The 20,747-nt window shown below is 41.4% G+C and overlaps 1 protein-coding gene across 2 annotated transcripts in view; it reads left to right on the forward strand.

Moving 5' to 3' along the window:
* KIF16B (kinesin family member 16B) overlaps positions 1 to 20,747 on the forward strand; it is a 499,368-nt gene that overhangs the window by 251,381 nt on the left and 227,240 nt on the right. For both annotated transcript variants that reach the window (XM_075339277.1, XM_075339278.1), the window contains exons 16-17: positions 6,361 to 6,443; positions 7,446 to 7,534. In XM_075339277.1, coding sequence (XP_075195392.1) covers positions 6,361 to 6,443; positions 7,446 to 7,534 — 172 coding nt within the window. The remainder of the gene's footprint in view (positions 1 to 6,360; positions 6,444 to 7,445; positions 7,535 to 20,747) is intronic.

Raw genomic sequence — 20,747 nt, forward strand, 5'->3', positions numbered from 1 at the left:
ATGTAAGCAGAGAGATCCTGAATCCCACAATGTATCACTTAGATTCAGGTGCAGCCGTTCTGACACCATTAGACTTTTTAGATTTAGCCATATAGCAGAGCTGAGAGCTGTGCCTGCCCACACCAGGCTCTCGCAGAGCAGTAAAAATGGACCTAATTGACAAATTAAGAGGCAACAACTTCAAACAGCATATGACACACACAAGGAAAGACAGAAGTCTTTAAATTTGCCTAAGTAAATACATACATCCCAGGGTCAAAAATTTACACTAAAAAGCACTATATTAAACATTAATATTTATTGTACAAAAAGTGCACGGGATATAGATACAATAGATAAAAGGCAGGGGATTGACAAACAAGGGTGAAAAAATCCCCATGTAGGGCCATATTCAAAAATACAAACAGCGCCCAGGCAACCAATATGCTGTATAATAATCCCAAAAATAGGGGGGGGGGGAGGGTGGAGATTAGCAGCAAAACACCCCAAGTACCAGTTAATCTGAACAGAGTCAGATTAACAGGGCCCCTGAGGAAGCCACACAAAACACGTGTTGGGACTTGTCCCCATGTGCGTCCACATGCGAGTTTTACACTTCTGGTAAGCTCCCTTACACCAGTGCTATGGCCTGCTCTGACACCCCTTGTTTACTGGATGTTTAGCATCCAGGCTCCTGACTCTGTTCAGATTAACTGGTACTTGGAGTGTTTTGCTGCTAATCTCCCCCCCTTATTTATGGGATTATTATACAGCATATTGGTTGCCTGGGAGCGGTTTGTATTTTTGCATGTGTCGCGGGCGGCGGGGCGCTGCGCTCGCTAACGCTCGGGTCTGGCGCTGCTGCTGCTCTGTGGCTCGAGCGGTGGGCCGGATCCGGGGACTCGAGCGGTGCTCCTCGCCCGTGAGTGAAAAGGGGGTTAGTTTGTTTTGGGGATTTAGTCCGTGACGCCACCCACGGGTTGTGGTGAAGATGGTCACCACCGCTGCTGGTGACGGGGATCCCGGGAGCGATGGTAGGGAGCAGCTGGGATGTTGTTTTCCCCCTCCGTGGGTAGGGGTTGGTGGTCCCAGGGCCCGGTTGTGTGATGGGAAGGCAGGGTCGGTGAGGTGCAGGGTTGCAAGGACAGCACGGCGCGGTGCCGGATGGCACGGGTGTACTCACTCAGCAAAAGAGGCACAAAGTCTCCGGTAAACCAAACTGCTGGATGGACGGGTCCCGCAGCCGGCTGCAGTGTCTCTCCCCGGACAGGTGATGGTGGCTGTCTTTCCCTGCACCTTTGTGTACTGTCTTGACTACGATGGGTCCCCAACGGTAGTTCGCTCCCCGGTGTATGGATGCCAGAGGAGCCCGTTTGCCCGCAGGCGCTGGCCCTTGGGTCTCTAGCTTTTGGCGGTAGCTGTATACCCTCACGGTGCGGACGGTTGCCTTCTAACGGGTCTTTGGTTGTTAGGAAACCCCTGGGGTTCCTGTCACACTCGGATTTGACTGTTGACGGTGACTCCAAGCCTAGTCGGGGTATGATGGCCCTGCCTGTGTGTGCTGGCTTCACTTCGCTCCCCGGTTGGTACCGGCGGGCCACCGCCCGACCCCGGACCTATGGTTCTGCGTCGATCCACCACTCCTGCAGACGGCCACCACCGTCTGCCAACCTTGTTGTCAGTGCCTGGGCCACAAACCCAGACACTCTCCACTTTACTCCTCTCACTTCAACCTCCTAAACTGTTCTTTCCTTTTCCCGCCTCTAGGACTGTGAACACATGTGGCCCTACATGGGGATTTTTCACCCTTGTTTGTCAATCTCCTGCCTTTAATGCTTTTATCTATTGTATCTATATCCCGTACACTTTTTGTACAATAAATATTAATGTTTATTATAGTGCTTTTTAGTGTCAATTCTTGACCCTGGGATGTATGTATTTACTTAAGCAAATTTAAAGACTTCTGTCTTTCCTTGTGTGTCTCTATTGAGATTGTACTCGTCAGTGAGAGGTGTCAACGAGAGGGGTGTGCCAGACTGCCATGCACCTGACATTGTAGTCCAAGCAATGATCAGACTTGCTATGTCCTGCTGTTTAAACAAACATAACAAATAAATAACAGGTTGGACCTTGACAGCACGGGTATCACTTTGCAGCATACTGTCTTTTTAGCTTACATAACAAAAACAGGTTGGCCGATTTAAAGGAATCATTTGCCAGGTTGTTGCTAGCCCATCTGAGAGCAGCATGATGTGAGGACTGAGACCCTGGTTCCAGCAATGTGTAACTTTTCTGGTGTGCATTCTGTCATCTTGATAACATTGACTGTTTTCTCTGCTGTAAATTTAGCAGTTCTGTGAATACTGATCTCTGTATAACCCCACCACTGATTGACAGCTTTCTGCCCATTATAGTGTACACAGAAAGCCACTAATCATTGATGTGGGTAAGGTTATACATAATATGCTGGACTACATGGCAGCAGATTTACTTACTAGTTCTCTAATTATAATGTCCTGATGTACCAAACGTCTTAGAGAACCAACAACTGATCTTCTGTGGCTTTTGGTTTGTCAGTTTCTTCCCATATCACTAAGGCCCGTTTCACTATCCGGCATTTCGTCGGATTGCTGGATCCGGGACACTCCAGTACAGTATAATACAGTACTGTGGCATTGCGACAACCTCCGTTCATATGTTGTCATGTGACCGGAGCTTGATGCGATGCCATTGTACTATATTACACTGTATTGGAGTGTGCCGGATCCGGCAATCCGGTGAAATGCTGGATGTGTGAAACAGGTCTAAGTCATTCTTTTAGAGATGCTCCATGTACTCTTTTTTTAATCTTTCCTTGATCTTTTGGGGGCTCAGTTTGTTCCCATTGACTTCTTTCAACATTCCCACTCTTCGTTGAAACTTTCATTGTATCTCTTTGATCTTTTGATATGCCTGCCTGGTTTTGCCCTTCACATGTTCATTTTCCATCTCTGTACATACCTTTTGGTAATAAAGTTCTTTGCTTGAATGACTCTTTAGTTTTTTTTTACTCATGTTATCTACATTTTGTTTGTTACCTTTTTGTTTTTGCCATTTGTTTTTCTTTGATGATCTTTAGTGTCTTTTCTGTTAATGAAGGCTGCTGGGATCTTTTCTGCCTCTTATTTGTTGTCTTTCTGGCTTCTTCAGTAATAATAGTCCTTATATGTGTCCATAATTACTCAGACTTTCTTTCATGGATGTCCAGTAATATAAATCGGTTGTGCAGATCGTTCCAAAAACCTTCAGGTTTGTTGGTCAAATCGAAGTTGGAAACAACCTGTTGTCTAGTCCTTTTTCGCAGCTTGACTATAATCTTTGCTGTCAAAGTTAATGATCAGTTCCGCAGTCAGCTCCTGACCTTTTTTTTTCATAATGATCGAAACCTATATCTCTGGTGAACACAGATGTAGTCAGTCTGATTCTTATAAGCCCTATTTGGTCATGTCCATGTGTAGGGTCTTCATTTGTGATTTTGGTAGGTGTTCATGACAAACAGTTGATTTTTGTCATGAATAAATCTTCCTCCAGCCTTCTTTCATTCACCAAGTCCAAAGTTTTAAACAACAGTTACATGTATGCCATGGTTCACTTTGGTATTCAAGTCTCCCACTATAATGATGATAAATTCTTGTCAACTTCCTAATGAACATGATGTAGAATAGTTCAACATCCTCCTCCTCCTCGGTACCTGTTGGTGAGTAGACTTGTATAACTGTGACAATATGACATGGACTGGCGTTCCTTGAAATCATATTGACATGACTTATCACAGACTTCCGGACAATATTTGGTTGAGAACAAAAGCAACAACGTTTCTTCTTCAGTTATCATTGCCAGAATAGTAGACCCAATGATCGATTTAACTGGAAATGTCCGGATTGAGTCCATCTTAGCTTGCTAATTCCGAATAAGTCGAGTCCTGTTCTGTGTATTTTGGCTTTGATGATGTCGAGTTTGCCTTTGTTCATAGTTTGCACATTCCAAGTTCTGAACTTTGGAGCTTTTTATCTTACCTTTTGACCGTGATATCAAGATGTCCTTGTGGCTTTGATCCTGGCGCATCATGAAACTTGGTCATACTCAGGTCTACCATTGGCTCTTCTCCAGTAGTTTGTTGATTGCATTTCGACCCAGGGGTGCTATATAGTTTTCCTTTAGTTGTACTCTCCTCAAAATTTCTTGGCATGATATGGAAGTAGATTACTAGGCCTTTCTTTTGTGCAGTAATGTGGCTCCCATGAAGGAGCCACACTGACTCAGACTTGTATGTTGTCAAAGCAAACTGCCTCATCACGCAACATCCTGTTGCAGGTGCTGGCACTGGGTGGAATGCGTAGTTGGGTACCTCAGTTGAAACTTGTCCACATGGGGTTTCACTTATGGCAAAATTTACTGACTAGCACAAGGGTAACCATGTTTTGAACTTATGACTTTTAGGCTTCTTAGCTCACCTTCCACTACAAGTACAAACATGAGCTAGCCAAGATGATTGCCATCATTTTATCGGCAATCTCATACGTAAATTTGATTTGGAACTATTTAGCATATTCTTGTCAGTGCATTGTTACTGTTTTGCTCCTACAAATCTAAATTTTACACATTTGCAATGTTTGTGCAAACTGGTCAACTCACTTGGGTGTGTATACAGCTTTTTCTTCAACCTTAACTACAAATGTTCTATCATCATTGAGCCACTCCTTCGCCAGTCTCTATGTATACTTTGGGTTATTGTCCTGCTGGTACACTGTTGTCCTTTTCATACCAATAGTACTCAAGTGTACGAATTAACTCGTCTTGTAGGATGCTCACAGTTTCTTCAATTTCTTAATACGTTAACCCCTTTTATGCTTGTTTCTGCCAGACCCATTTGCATCTATCAGAGCCTTGACTTTAGTCTCTTCACTCCAAATCATTTCTTTCCAATCTTCCACTGTCCACTTTTTGAACTGTTTTGCAAAGTCAAGCCTAGACTTCACTATTATAAAGCATACGACCCATCCACTGCTGTCTTTGTCTCACCAGAACTGATAGACCTTGTTATGAGCCAACTTGTTGACTCCAATATCTTGCCTGGGCATCCATCTCTTGGCTTTAGAATGGATGGACTTCATTTCGTATTCTTCAAACCATCATGGCACTTACATGAATGGAGCTTGGCAAATTTTTTTGCCAAAAGACCGCTATCGATAAGCTGCATGATGCGGTTTCTGTTTTCTTAAGAAATCTTCTTCGTGGCTGCTGCTCAATTTGAATGAGTGACCTTTTGCTTGCTAATCAACCTAATATCACACTGAGTATTAAGGAATATGAGAAAAGATTATAATTTGTAGTATACAGGAAGAAAAAGATTTTTTTCACCATCAAGAGCAAATCAGTGACATGACAAGAATTTGCATAAATAATCATATGCTAAATAGTTGCCAGTCAATATTATGTATGAGATACCCAAGATGATTGTCTATAAAATGAAGGTAGTCTCACACTTAAAGCGGGCTTTACATGCTACGAGATCGCTACAGCGATCTCGTTGGGGTCACGGATTTTGTGACGCATATCCGGCCGCTGTAGCCATCTCTTTGTGTGTGACTCCTAGGAGCGATTTTGGATTGTTGCAAAAACATCCAAAATCGCTTCTCGTTGACATGGGGGTCCTCTCCCAATTATCGCTGCTGTCGCTTGGGCGAAGTTGATCCTCATCCGTGCGGCAGCACACGTCGATACGTGTGACGCTGCAGGAACGAGGAACTTCTCCTTACCTGCCACACTCCAGCAATGAGGAAGGAAGAAGGTGGGCGGGATGTCCGTCCCGCTCATCTCCGCCCCTCCACTTTGATTGGGCGGCTGCTTAGTGACGTCGCTGTGACGCCGAGCGAACCGCCCCCTTAGAAAGGAGGCGGTTCGCCGGTCACAGCAACGTCGCCGAGCAGGTAAGTACGTGTGATGCTGCCGAAGCGATAATGTTCGCTATGGCAGCGATCTTCACATATCGGCATAACTATAGGAGCGGGTACTATCACGCTCGCCATCGCTAGCATCGGCTAGCGATGTCGCAGCGTGTAAAGCCACCCTAAAGCTGTACTGGATGGTGAGATCTGGAGCCTGAAAGTGCATAAGGCATATTGTAAAATAAGTGTAATAAACCCGGTTATCCTTTTTTAAAGGTATTTTTGGGCTGTGGAAAAGATGCCTTGAAAAGTTTTAAAATACTTTTTCACATTTTGCAGAGCAGTATGTGAAGGTTTATTTGTATTTTTGTTCAGCATTGAAATGAACTTTTAATTATTTAGTGGATCTAATAACATCTATTGAATACTGTATCATTGTGGTTTGTATTTCTAGGTGCAGTTATTCTCTTGGGAAGGACAAACATGTTCCGCTTTAATCATCCAAAAGAAGCCGCTAAATTAAGAGAGAAAAGGAAGGTATGAAAAGAAATATGGAAATCAATTAGCTTCTACTGGTTTTGAAAATATCTTACTTTGTGTGATCATTGTTCAGATAAAGCTTTGAGTATTGTGGCTTCAGCCTTTGATTTACATAAGTAATAAGTTCAGTTATGACATGTAGATTTATGTAATTAACACATGTTAATCAACATAAGTCACAAGTGAAGCAACCGTAATGAAGACCATCCATCGGTCTACTCTGTTGACTGCTGCAATAACACGACAATTCACTCTGCCTAGACGACCCCTAGAAGAATTACATAGAATGCAAATCACTAAAGCAGTCTGTGTATGTTGGTGAATTGAATATTGAATGTATTGAACTGAGCCATGGCTGGTGAAGATGAGCTATCTATTGTAATAAGAGGTGCTGTGCTGACTTGTGACAAATTATGTTCATTAGATTCATGCTGCCCCAACCATAGGCAGCAGGAATCAGAACTTGGCTGTGTGATTTCAGCTAGGTATGTATTTCTCAACATACCGGTAGTTTGAAAAAACAGTCAGGAAGAAAGCAGACTAGTCCGGTGCAACCTTCCATCCTGGCCGGCTTCTTCCCTCCCTGCTCCATTTCATTGAAGCTTTCTCCCTATCACTCCCTTTTCTCGTAGTTATTTTCAGGGTAAAAAAAAAAAAATGAAGAGGGAAATTGCTAATTGTTCCATGATCAGTTGTTCACATCTCTGGACCTACCTATTGTGTGCGTTACAAAGATGATCCGTTGACTCTTTTGCAAATTGTGTAATGTTTTATTATAATTCTAAAGGACGTAGGTCACAAAGCGCACCCCAGGCAGTTTTAGTGACCTCTTCATTCCAGTTGATTTTTGGTGAACATTTCCAATTGAAAGACATTGTTCAGAATGGACAACTCCCCTACAATATGTCTAATTTCAAAAATGACATACACTAAAGTGTTTTTTTTAAGTAACTGTGATAGACATGAAGTATTGCCTGTAACATCTATTTTGTTCCACAGAGCGGTTTGCTTTCCACGTTTAGTTTGTCCATGACTGATCTCTCAAAATCATGTGAAAATCTGTCAGCGGTTATGCTCTACAATCCTGGGTAAGTAAAGAATCCATGATACTACCAACCTATAATATAAAGCCAGGAAACCAAGAAAGCACTTCATTGGAAAAAAAGCCCCCTTTAATGCATCTAATATGATGTTGTGGCTAACAGCCTTTGTTGAACATGTGTATGTGTTTATTATACTAATTTATATTTAGAATCTAAAAGTGGCATTGAAAATTAAACTTTTCGATATATCACAAGCAAGAGCTTTTTTTTTTTTTTTTTTAATCTGATAACTGACTTTTTGTAGATTTCTTCTGTTATTACTAGTGTTATTTGCTTTTCTGTATAAACATAATCCTGTATATCTTTGAAGAATGCAGAGCTAAGAAAACCTTATTAGCTAGGTAGATGTTCAGTATAAATACATTAAAGGGGTTGTACTGAGTTAATAAGTTCTTCCCCATAGATAAGATACTACATTCCTTGTTGATCTAGGAGAGTCTGACCTGAGACTCCCACTTGCCCGAGAGCAGACCTCTGGAGGGTCTGCACTTAGTGGAGGGGAGGTTGAGCTTGAGCACCTCTGAGCCATTCATTCACTAGTTCACCGCTTGTCTATCCCCAGAACCCCCTAGAGAATGAATGCAATGACGTCACTCCAACGCCCAGTTCTCGTGATCAGTGTGAGTCCGAGCAGTCAATAAATTACTCCATATCCTACCGATACTTGGTACATCCCCTTTATGTGATAGTATGACTTGTTGCATCTTCATGTCTTTAACATTTCTATAAAGACTCTAGATTTTGGTATCTTTTAGATTTCTTATATAATCTATTTGGAAGATAAAGATTTGTACTGCGTTCCTCAGAACATTGTGTAGTGGTTTGTTATTATTATAGTAGAAGTAATTGTTCTTGAAGTTGCTCTTGATTGCACCTTGGTGACCTTGTTAAGTGGTTGGATAATCTCACCTGTATTTCTCGCTGCCCCCAACCTACAATTTCCAACATTTCATGACTTCAGTGAGTTGGACACAAATATGACAAATGTTTTACGTGTTACGGTTCTTCCAATCATTATATTATACAGCCTGGCCCAAAAATAACACAGTGGTTCAGTAGACAATGTCTGCAAGGGGTTTGTATGTTCTTCCTGTGTGTGTGTGTGTGTGTGTGTGTGTGTGTGTGTGTGTGTGTGTGTGGGGGGGGGGGAGGGGGGGTTTCCCCCGGGTTCTCCGGTTTATTCCCACACTCAAAAGACAGATAAGGAATTTAGATTGAGCCCCATTGGGGACAGTGATGATGGGGGATGAATGATGGAGGATGGAAGATGGATGAATGATATCTGTAAAGCATTGTGGAAATTAATGGTGCTATATAAGTGACAGATATAAAATAATGATAATGTAGTCCTGATGTATTTTTTTTTTTAATGATTTTTTTTACCAGAGCAGGTATGGTGCAATATCGCTGAAAACAATAAGTTATTGGCAGTAACTTGTAGATCTGAAGCCTCTGTCACTGCAGCTCTATTCCCCGTATAACACTGCCTCATTCTGCTCGACTGACAGCTCCTTTGCCTGAAGTCCCACAACATGGAGGCTGTCAGTCAAGCCGGTTAAAGTTCTGTACTGCAGTACATGTCAGATCAATTGAGTCACACTGACTATGCAGGTCCAGCACCTCCCCATAACTTGATTTTGTGTGTTTTTATTTATACACTGAGAATATTACTCCCATTTTCTATGTTCTTCAGTAATATGTCACAATCTGATTTAGACCTCTGTGTTTCCTATCTGACCTGTGCATCTGCCCTCCTATCTATATGCTGCAAGTTCTTAAAATGGCCACTGATTTTCCTGCGCTCACCTTTTCTAATATCTCTGATTATCCCCTCTGTGGCTTTGCTAGATTATACGATATGATTGCTGCAAAGTATTATGAGGTAGCCCATATAGCTGTGGCTGAAGTCACGAGTCCCCTCTCTGATGCCTTTTTCAGCAGTTTGTGAAGTGATGTTGAGCATATTCTTCTTTTATTTTGCGATCCTTGATGATCAAATCACAAATTGTTTGATTCCGTCAGGACTGGAGAATTTACGAAGATTTGAGTTGGAATAGATAGTCTGCAGATCGATCCTCTCATCTGTAAACTCTACAGAGCAGGATGCGTCAGTCTAACATTGGTCTAGTGGAGAGAAAACTACGAAATTTCAGAATTATTTTAAAACCTTTAAGGGTGATTCCCATCTCCAAAATCCTATCCTAATATGTAGCAGGTGTAATGATATTAGCAACTACCTCCAATTAGAAATGTAGTATAGTTCTTATTCACTACCGTATGTTTCTTACCTCCTGTTCAGGGCATTGATGGACCTTAGATATTCATGGTTACGACCACATATATAGTCACAGTTAGTTGCTTGTGATCCTAACCATGGATACCTGAGGTTCTCCAATGCCCTGAACATGAGGTAAGAGACATAGTGAATCAGAAAAACTATACTACACTTCTATTTGGAGGTATTTGCTAATATTATTATTACACCTACTACATATTTAGATAGGATCTTGGAGATGGGAATGCCGCTTTAAATACTGCTACTGGAAATAAAATAAAAAACATTACCGACAAATTTTAAGAAATAAATTGGGGTCATTTTCTGATTCCATTTTGAGCTGATGATTTTAGATTGTTCCTCCTATTCAGGACAGGCACTGGTTGGTGATGACAGTCTCTGTACATCTCCGCAGAATATGTTGGTGTTACAAAAGCAACAGGAAATGGCTGATCTAAGTAGATGATCATTTTTCTTTCTGACATATTCAATTTTCTTTGTTCCGTTAAAGAAGAAACCAGTTAAGTAAACCAGGTAGTGCCCTGCTGAGCTGTTAACATAATTCCGGAGCCTTTGCCCTGCAGAGACGTGTTGATTTTCCATTGTATAAATCCCGTTTCAGAGGTAACCTTAGTCCTTTAATCACGGCTCGTCTGCCGGCTTGTCAAAGCTTTCTGAGCACATAAGGAAAATTACTATCCTGCTTGTACTTTTTTATGTTACATTCATAGTGTAACCGGTATTGTCCGCTAAGCCCATGATCATCGCATGGTTTGTGCCTACTGCAGGGTGACTGCGAATGTGGTTCCCTTCTATCCAACATTGAATGTGTCATAATTTAATAGAAAAATTGATAGACTCACGCCATCCGGTAGAAGAGGCGCCGACAAACTTGTATGCAACGGTTTTAACTTTTAATAGCTGAGAAAAAGTTCTTTTCGTGTTGTTTTTTTTTTTCCCTCCATATTTATATAAGTTTTTAATAGGAGGAATAACATGTTTCTCCACGAATCACCTGTCAACAGCTGTTGCCATAGTGACCAATCTAAGGATGTTAGATCTTCACAAAAACTTCACATTCTGCTTACTCCCCTCGTCTTGTTAGATCACATTACACCTGATTTGTGCTCATCAGCGTCTATACCGTGAGACCGAGCAAGGTGTCTCCTAAGCCACCAAAAAGAAATATGGACACCTTAACCATTACACTGCTGTATCAGGCTGTAATCCATCATCTGCCTTGAGACATAGATTATTTTATGAATCTTACCTTTGCAGCATGTTTAAGTATCAGCGGGGGGTGTACATTGAAATTTTGGGGCTTCAGAGCAATAGTCTTTTTGCACCCTCAAAAAAGGAAAAATTATTTTTCGGGGTCATCTAACACTGCATAGGTGCAATCACAAAAGAGCATTCTTCTTAACTTTTAAAGGCCGGGAGAAGGACATGTATTGTAGCACTTACACAAGAATGGGGCCTCTGCTGAAGACCCTTAAGGGGAATTTACACGCTGCGACATCGCTAGCGATGTTGTGCGCAATAGCACTCGCCCACGTCGCTGTTTCATCATGGGGCTGATCGTTGCTGTAGCGAACAATATCGCTACGGCAGCGTCACACACACATACCTGCTTAGCGACGTCGCTGGAGACGCCAAACAATATCTCCTTTAAGGGGGAGGTTCGTTCGGCGTCACTAAGCGGCGGCCCGACAGCAGAGGTGGGGCGGAGATGAGCGGCCGGAACATGCCGCCCACCTCCTTCCTCCCTCATTGCCGGTGGACGTAGGTAAGGAGATGTTAGTCGTTCCTGCGGTGTCACACATAGCGATTTGTGATGCCGCAGGAACGACGAACAACCAGCGGCATGCACCCCCAACGATATTATGAAAAGGAGCGACATGTCAACGATTTTTGACGTTTTTGTGATCGTTGATCGTCGCTCCTAGGTGTCGCACGCTGCGATGTCGCTAGCGACGCCGAATGTGCGTCACTAACTACGTGACCCCGATGATATATCGTTAGCAATGTTGCAGCGTGTAAAGCACCCTTAAGTCTTCTCAGCCACTACTATAGCCATTCAGCAAAAGAGAAAAAGATAAATCCAGCTCCAAATGATTTACATAAAATTCTTTGGCTTTATTGCAGACTTGCTAGATAATAGCCGAATGGCAAAAATAGTTTTCAAAAATGGATTACACGACCCCATAGTTGTATAAACGGCTATGCGTTTTAAACCGAAAATAGTACTTGGTCATTGAGCTTTGACAAAGGACTATTTTCGGTCTGAAACGCATAGCTCTTTCTAAATCTATGGGATCATGTAATCTGTTTTAGAAACCTATTTTTGCCATTTGGATTTTATCTAGCAAGTTTGCAATACTCACAAAGCCAATCATTCGGAGCTGGAATTATTTTTTCTCTTTTGCGGCATCATTCGCACCGAACAGGACGTTTTCCATGCTTCACAGAGGGAAGACCCATGTTCAGGTGAGCTGTCTAATTCTGTATGCTACTACTATAGCCATAGCTTCCATAGAGTATAAGGCCACCAAAATACCCCTTCAGACACACACATAATATAAAAACCTTAGAGTACCCCATGAAACACAAACTGTGATGACCTCCTCCGTGCCCCCAGCAAAGTGTGATGTCCCTACAGCTCGCCACATTACTTTGGTCAAGTAGGCGCAATTGATGATTGTCATGTGATGGATCCATGACAGGTTGAGTTCTGTTCTTCTGCTCCTACGACAGAACAGACAATGGAAATTCCTAATATTTAAGTTTCAGTTAAATGTATTAAACATGAATCACATCTGCCAGCTCTCCCTAAACATCTGGGAAGATCCCGGAATAAGGCGAGCACTCCCAGATGAGGCAGAATATTTTAGGCCCCTCAAATTTTTCAAAGAGGAGGAACATGGGCCCTGAGAGGTATGGTATAATTGTGGGGGTTGTGGCATGAGAAATTCATCAGTGGTGCATGAAATGCGTCTCTCAAGGACACATTTTCCAGTTGCCAAATATGACATAGCGCTGCTTGTAAACGGACTTTAACGCCAACTTAGAAGTTTCTAGAATTCAGTTATTGTCCGGTAGGAGTATGAACGTGAAAAAAATGGTGTCCGTATCAGTAGTGTTTGGATCAGTGTGTACTCCCAAGTTCCCTCTAAGTTTACAGCAAAGATAGACAACATACAGTATATCACAAAGGTGAGTACACCCCTCCCGATTTTGTAAATATTTTATTATATCCTTTCATGGGACAACACTGAAGATCTGACACTTTGAAACAATGTAAAGTAGTCAGTGTACAGCTTTTATAACATTGTAAATTTGGTGTCCTCTAAATAACTCGACACAGCCATTAATGTCAAAACCTCTGGCAACAAAAGTGAGTACACCCCTAAGAAAGAGGCTAAATTGTGCCCAATTACACATTTTAACTCCCCAGTGTCATTAATGTTACAAGGTCTCAGGTATGAATGCGGAGAAGGTGTGTTACATTTGGTGTTATCTCTCACACACTCTCTTACTGGTCACTGGAAGTTCAACATGCCTCCTCAAGGCTTAGAATTCTCTGAGGATCTCAAAAAAAGAATTATTTCTCTACATACAGATGCACTAGGATATAAGTTGGACATGTTGGTTTTCTATGATTTTTTTTTTTCAAGAAAAATTGCTGGCTGAGTAGTGCTTTTCATATGGTCTGTAGTGTTTTGATGTAGAAACACCGTGAAGAATGGTACTGCACAGGCATATTCCGTTCAGTAACTAGTTTGATGTGCATGGTTTCTGCCTCATGTGAAGCTGAGACTGTGGTTGTCAGGAGTATGGTGACTTGCTGGCTTATGTGGTTGCTTGTTCAAGTACAAGGACAAATGTGTCTTGTCTACAGTGAAGCATTTTGGTGGGAGTGTTATTGTTTTGAGCTGCATGAGTGCTGTGGGGAGCAGTTCATTGATGGAACCATAAATACCAACATGTACTGTGACATATTAAAAACAAAATTCTCATAACTGAGCTTATTATATTATCACCTGGCTAGCCTTGGTATCACTAGACCGGTGTATGCACTACTCAAAATTACATTTTAAGAACGAGAGAAGAGGAGTATTGTGTGCAAAAACAATACAACTTTATTAGAAAATCACTAACAGACACAGGATAACATAGTGTTAAAAAAAACAATCACAGGAAAGTAAAGAGGGAACTGAGGCCATATGATAGGAAAAAATGGTTTCCAGATAGTGTATGTTATACGATAAATAACAAAATAATAGATAAATGCGGCAAAAGACAGAACCCAAAATGAACCTCAGGAAAAGAGCGAAGCAATAAAGCCATGAATATAGAGGAAGAACTTCATCTGCAGTGTATTATAAATGTCATTCTGGAAGAAAGTTTTAGAAACATATATGCCGTATAATAAACAAAGGAACCATAATTACCTAAAGTGCAAATGCAAATAAGGTGCGATCAAGGAGAGTTCCTAGGCCATCAAGAACCCCCAAACAGGATCATAGGACCACTAACGCGCGTTTCGCTACGGGTTGCACACTTCTTCAGGGAGGGAGATCCTGCAGGATCTCATTCTTAAAATGTACTGAAACATACTGAAGTATCCCACGGTTTTTTTTTTTTTTGGAAACTGGGCCGCAGAGCAGTATCTCAACATAACGTCCCCAAACACACCTCCAAGACAACCACTGCCTTGCTAAAATAACTGCGGTTAAAGGTGATGACTGGTCAAGCATGTCTCGAGACCTAAACCCTATTCAGGATCTGTGGGGCCTCCTCAAATGGAAGGTGGTGGAGCGCAAGGTCTCTAACATCCACCAGGTCCGTGATGTCATCATAGAGGATGGAAGAGGATCCCAGTGGCTCCTGTGAAGCTCAAGTGACCTCCATGCTCAAGAAAGCGAAGGCAGTGTTTGGGGAAAAAAAAAAAAAAAATGGTGGGAACATAACATATTGACACTTCGTGCACAATTTGGATATTTTCACTTAATCTCTTTTTGCATATTCTCAGAGAATTCTTTGCCATGAGGAGCCATGGTGAACTTCCAGTGACCAGTATGAGAGTGTGTGAGGGATAACACCAAGTGTAACACACCTGCTCCCTATTCACATGTGAGACCTTGTAACACTAATGAGTCACATGAGGGTAAATGGCTAATTGGGGACAATTTGGCCATTTTCACTTAGGGGTGTACTCACTTTTGTTGGCTCTGTTGAGTTTAGAGGGCACAGCAAATTTACACTGTTATATAAACTGTACACTGACTACTTTACATTGTATCAAAGTGTGAGATCTTCAGTGTTTTATGAAAATATAAAATATTAAAAATGTGAGGGGTGTACTAACTTTGGTTATGTACTGTAGATGTGCGACTTAGTGCGCTTTAAAAATGGAATCAGACAGGCCTCATCTAGACAAGTAAATGCACCCTAAAGAAACACTCGTCTCTCCAGCCCCTTTAAATGTTGAAATTAAGTTGCTTTTATCAGACCTTACTTTGGCAGAAGATAAATCTTTGCAAGATCTATAGCAAAAAAAAAAAAGAAAGAAAAAAAGCATCTGATGAAAGGCCAGGAGCATCCAAAAGCATATGAATAAATATTTTCAAGTGAGAGTTACAGGCAGTGTGTAATATGTCACGACAGCCACAGGGAACAAACAGATCAATCTCAGGCTGGCAGTGGCAAAGCTAATGTAATAGAGCTGAAGAATCCGAAGTTTCTTTTCCCAGGGAGAGAGGCAAGTATCATACAGGGCAGCTTCTCGGCAGGACACCAGGGATACGTTGTATTGTGCTAATATATTGACCGGAACACAACTTTCAGTAAAACATTTGTTACTTTTAGTAAAACAGACATTTATAATAACAGCTGTTCCAGACAGAAAAGCCACTGTTGGACTTAAAGGGGAACTCTAATGAAAAAAAGCCACAGTTTAACATCTGAAAGTTCCATATTTGCCGTATTTTTAGAAGTCATGATATCCATAAAAAGTGTGTTATTAGTAATGTGGCTCCTCGGAGAAGATGGAAGAAAAGGGATTAATCCGCGCTGCCAGAAGATGATCCCATTACGAGTGATCTTCTTCTGGCAGCGCAGATTAACCCTTGTCTTCCATCTTCTCCAACACTATCTTCCTGGATTCTGCAGCAGCCTTCCTCAACACGTGTTTATAGTGGATGTGCCTATAACACAACCGTACCAGGTTCATGCGCCTAATTAAATTCTTTCTGGTACCACCGGATAAGACACCATTTGCGTCCCCCCCCCCCACCCCTCTGTGTCATTTTAGTTTCACAACATAATGTGGCTCCTTAGCAGATGAGTATTAACAAAACTTTTGGCAAAACTTCCAGGATGAACTATTGTGGTCATTTACGGAAATATAGCCCATCTTTTAACGGGGTTGTTCCCTAAACAAATTATTTATCACCAATCAACAATATAGATAATGTATGAACGCTAGTCCCAACTGTTGAGACTCCCATCAATTATGGAAACAAGGCCCCAGTATCTCCTGTGTGGTGGGAGCATTAGAAAACATGTACAACCACCCCCCAATAAGCCGTGAATGGAGCAGCGGTTGCACATGCTCACTACCATTGAATTCAAAACAGGAGACTTTGGCTCCTTGTTCTTTTGATCGGTGGTTGGTTGAACCCCCAACTAGAACTATTTTTTTTATGGACAAATGATTTGTTTGTGCTACAACCCCATGAATTCTTACACTCTTGTCCCTTAAATACAAGTTTCCAATATGCTCTGTACAATATGGACGACTCCTCATAACAAGTACACCCCCTTTTAAAAAGTAAAATTGTAATCCGTATCTCACACAAGAACAATTTCCAAAAGTTGGACAAGAATTCGTTTCATAGAACCTTTTTTGTTAAACTCATTACAAAATCTTTAACCTTACTCAAGCTAGGTGATGGAAAAATGAGTACACCCGCATAAAAAAAAGCTACGTCTAATATTTTGTACAACCGCCATTATTTTTAAGAACAGAACCAAGTCTTCTAGGCATGGAATGAGCAAGTTGGCGATATATTGCAACAGCTATCTTTTTTCCATTCTCCAAGAATGACCTCTGTTAGAGAATGGCTGCTGCATGGAGAGTGATGACAACTCATGTATTCAGAATGCGATTGGGTTCAGATGAGGGGAAATACTTGGCTACTGAATCACTTTCACCCTATTCTTGTTCAGAAATTCAATAAATGTGTGTTTTGGATCATTGTCATGTTGGAAAAGTGCACGTCTACCGAGAGCATGGAGTGACGGGAGCATCTTCTCTTTCAATGTAGAGCAGCACGTCTGTGAATTCATGATACCATCAATGAAATGTAGCTCCCCGACACCAGCAGAACTCACAGCCACAGATAGACACTGCCACCACCATCTTTCACTGTAGGCACCACGCATTTTCCTGAAAAACTACTCTGCCGTACAAACTGTGCTCTAGTGTGAACTGCTGATCTCTGATGGACCAGGTACTAACTCCCACTTTACAATAATTCACAGTGAGGTTTGCCTGGATGCTGGACAAGTTTTGTTTCCCCCCCCAACCATTCCGCCACCTCCCCGAATCTAATCTCAAAATGTTCAATTGCTCCGCTCATCTTTACTGCTTTCTGGAGATGAGCAAACCCGTAGAAGTTCAGTTCAACGTGTTCAGCCAGACCCAAGATAACGTTCTGTTTGGGAGCTGGACTTGCCCTGAACCCCAATGGAAGTCACTAATTGGGCAGTTCGGTTCTCTGCCCACATGCAGCCAATCATAAACAAATCACTTTCAGGGGCAGGGTTTTTCAAATTATTTATTTATTTTTGGTGCACACTACATGTAATCATGCTGTTGTTGCATCCAGTGCCAGTGGCTCACACTGGGCTGAGCACCAAATGTACCGCAGCACAGCGATGCTTGCGCGAGTGGTTTGCATACGCAAAGCACCCGATGTCTGAACCCAAACTGATTTTTTTATTTTTTTTTGTAGGCTGTGTGTGATCCGAACACTGAACCTTGGGTTTGTTCATTTCTACTACTTGGAGCTTTTGAAAGGAAGCTGTCCCTAAACTCATGATGCCTGAACTACGGGCAGCATGAATCAGAGCCTGGCTGCATGATTGCAGCTAGGTCTGACTTTCTATGAAACCCTGCAGTTTCAGAGAGAACCTTGGGTTTTTTTTTTAACATTTGGCTGGGATTATACATGGAGAAGAAACTAGTCGGGCCCAGCCCCCATCCAATGTTTCCCAGAACTTCTAGAGGTGGTTGATAGGTCTATTAATATGTACAAAAAGACTGACGGCACTCCCCAAACTGAAATGTGAACAGGTGCATAACTGAACATGACACAAAATACAAAAAAAGACCGTTTGCACTCTGATAATGCTAAAGCATGAAAAGTATGAATCCGTGAATACAGACCTGCATTACTGCTAAGAAAAATCTAAGAAAAAGTAGATATTTAGCATATTGAAATGGCCTTTTGTATATATGCCGTGACGTGGTTACTGGGCAGATATACAAATGGCTGTTCCTATATGCTAAATATCTCATTTTTCTTAGATTTCCCTTAGCAGTAATGCAGGTCTATAGTCATTCATAGTTATCATACTTCAGCATTTCAGAGTGCAAACTGTCTTTGTTTTTTGTGGGGTTTTTTTTTGTATTAATATGTACACACATGGAAAAACCGAACTAATGTGATGCATTACCAGGCCGTTGTCTCCCCGCCCTGCTCCAGTGATTGACAGGTCTCTGAACATTTGTGACCTGTCAATCACTTGGAGTGGGGCATTAAGAAGCTGCCCTGGTCTCATCTATCCCTATGGTCCCCGTCTGGCATTTTATATAGTTTTCTTTGAGAAGCCACAGTCCTTGTTAAAGACAATCACACAGCCAGACTATGATTCAATCGTTTTTGATACCGGGAAAGACCTGTTCTCCATTCTTCTTATTCATCATATTAATAGAAAATCTGTGATCTTAAATGCAGTTTTCTGAACAAGACCAGTTCTTCCCCGCCCCCAAAAATCTGCTATGTGTTTAACCGAATAGAATTGTTTCTAAGCACAAACACTCATCACATCTGTGCCGTAAACTCTCCATTAGTTGTGATTTTCCCTCTTTCATATGATGACTTTTATTGTATTCTTGGTCCTGCCAGCAGTATGTCAGTGACATGTAGTCTGATTTTCCGCTACTAATCTTGAGTGACTTTGAGGTTTAAATTGAAGGTTATCCAGGCCCCCAGTAGTTGCATCTGCAGTTTGGAAGAAGATTGATTATATGATGTGTTCTTCGAGGCCACTGTTTATTTTTCTTCATTTTCCGCCATCTCGCTTATTTCTGCTCAAGAACTTGTTTTATTCTCGTCTGCGTGTTTATCATGGTGAGGTTTTTCCTAGTCACGAATTGTATTGTGTACAATTTTGACATCAAAGGCGGTTTTATATTTTTCGTAATGTCAAAGGTTTTTTTTTTTCCCCCCAGAAGACAAATTGTGATTGATAATTGTTCAAGTCATGTAGAGTATACTTGTGTAATTTTACTGGATGGCTAAGAAATATAACTTGATGCAATATATAGGTCGCTGCTTGCTTCACTTGGGCTTAAAGGCCCTACACACTTTTTGACTGAGATCCCACCAGTATTGGCAGCTGGAACCTTATCCACCGACAGTTTAATGTGTTTGGGGGCCTCAAAATTCTTTCTTGAGAGATATCGGGGAAGAGAAAGATCTGGCCTTTTCAATCTCGAATGACCAATACTTTTTTAATTCAGGAGATAAACTGCTGTCTGAGAAGTCTGATAACAGCTCTCTCATAGACAATGCAGGACCTCTCGGCCAAGCAGAGCATTCATGTGAATGGGGGAGATAGAGGAGAAAGGTGATCTAATGTATATGGAGGACCTTACTATCCATATAAAGCCATTTATGACTTAAAACCGCTCCAGCATTATTTTGATCAGCTTTGAGGTGCTGCTTCTAATCTAAGGTTCCTGCCCCTACTCTTGTACTTGCCCTTTAGCATCTTCACCTTTTTACAAACGCTAATCCGATCCTACTTATGGATCTTCTGAGCTGTTAACGGCTGGAGCGCTTGAGATATTGTAGAGTTTCATGACCACTTAAGAATCATTTGCTACTCGCACAAGTATAATATAGAATAATATCCAAGATTATTTAAAGAGAACCTGTCAGCACAATTTAGTGATGTAGAGTAAAGACGTGGCTGTAATACTGATTAAATTAATACTATTTCAGAAGAAATCCACTTTGTAGTTCTTATTTAATCACCATTTGACATTTTCTCCTAAACTGATTTTGGTGCACAGGGGCCAGACTTTATACTGAGTAGTCTTCTCCCTGTCTGTGATTCCCTGGCCCCTCCGCCTGCCTCTGGTCTGCCAATATCTGGACTTCTGTGATTAAAATTTCAGCAGTGACCTGTGAACAAAGATCTGAGACAGCGTCTTCAAAATCACAGGCTGAGGAAACACAGTGTTCATCTAATAAATAGTGCTGACAGGTTCTCTTTAATACCGCAGCATCACCGTACATAAGTATCACTGTGCGGTTAGCTGCAGATCGGGACATTTTTTTTTTTTGTTACAGTTTCAAAGTTTTCATAAGATTAATTTTTGATGATGCCTTATTCCATTTACTTAAGTTTATCTTGATTTTGCATTAGCCATCACTTACAAAGCAAGAGATAAGTGTTTCACTGGGTTATATATATATATATATATATATATATATATATATATATATATATATATATATATATATATATATTTTTTTTTTTTTTAATTACTGTTACCTTATTGTCCACTCGCATCCTCATATTGCTCAAATACATAATGTTACTCAACTACCCGGAGTGCAGCTGGAC

The sequence above is a fragment of the Anomaloglossus baeobatrachus genome, chromosome 3, assembly GCF_048569485.1.
Source record: "Anomaloglossus baeobatrachus isolate aAnoBae1 chromosome 3, aAnoBae1.hap1, whole genome shotgun sequence".
Classification (NCBI taxonomy): domain Eukaryota; kingdom Metazoa; phylum Chordata; class Amphibia; order Anura; family Aromobatidae; genus Anomaloglossus; species Anomaloglossus baeobatrachus.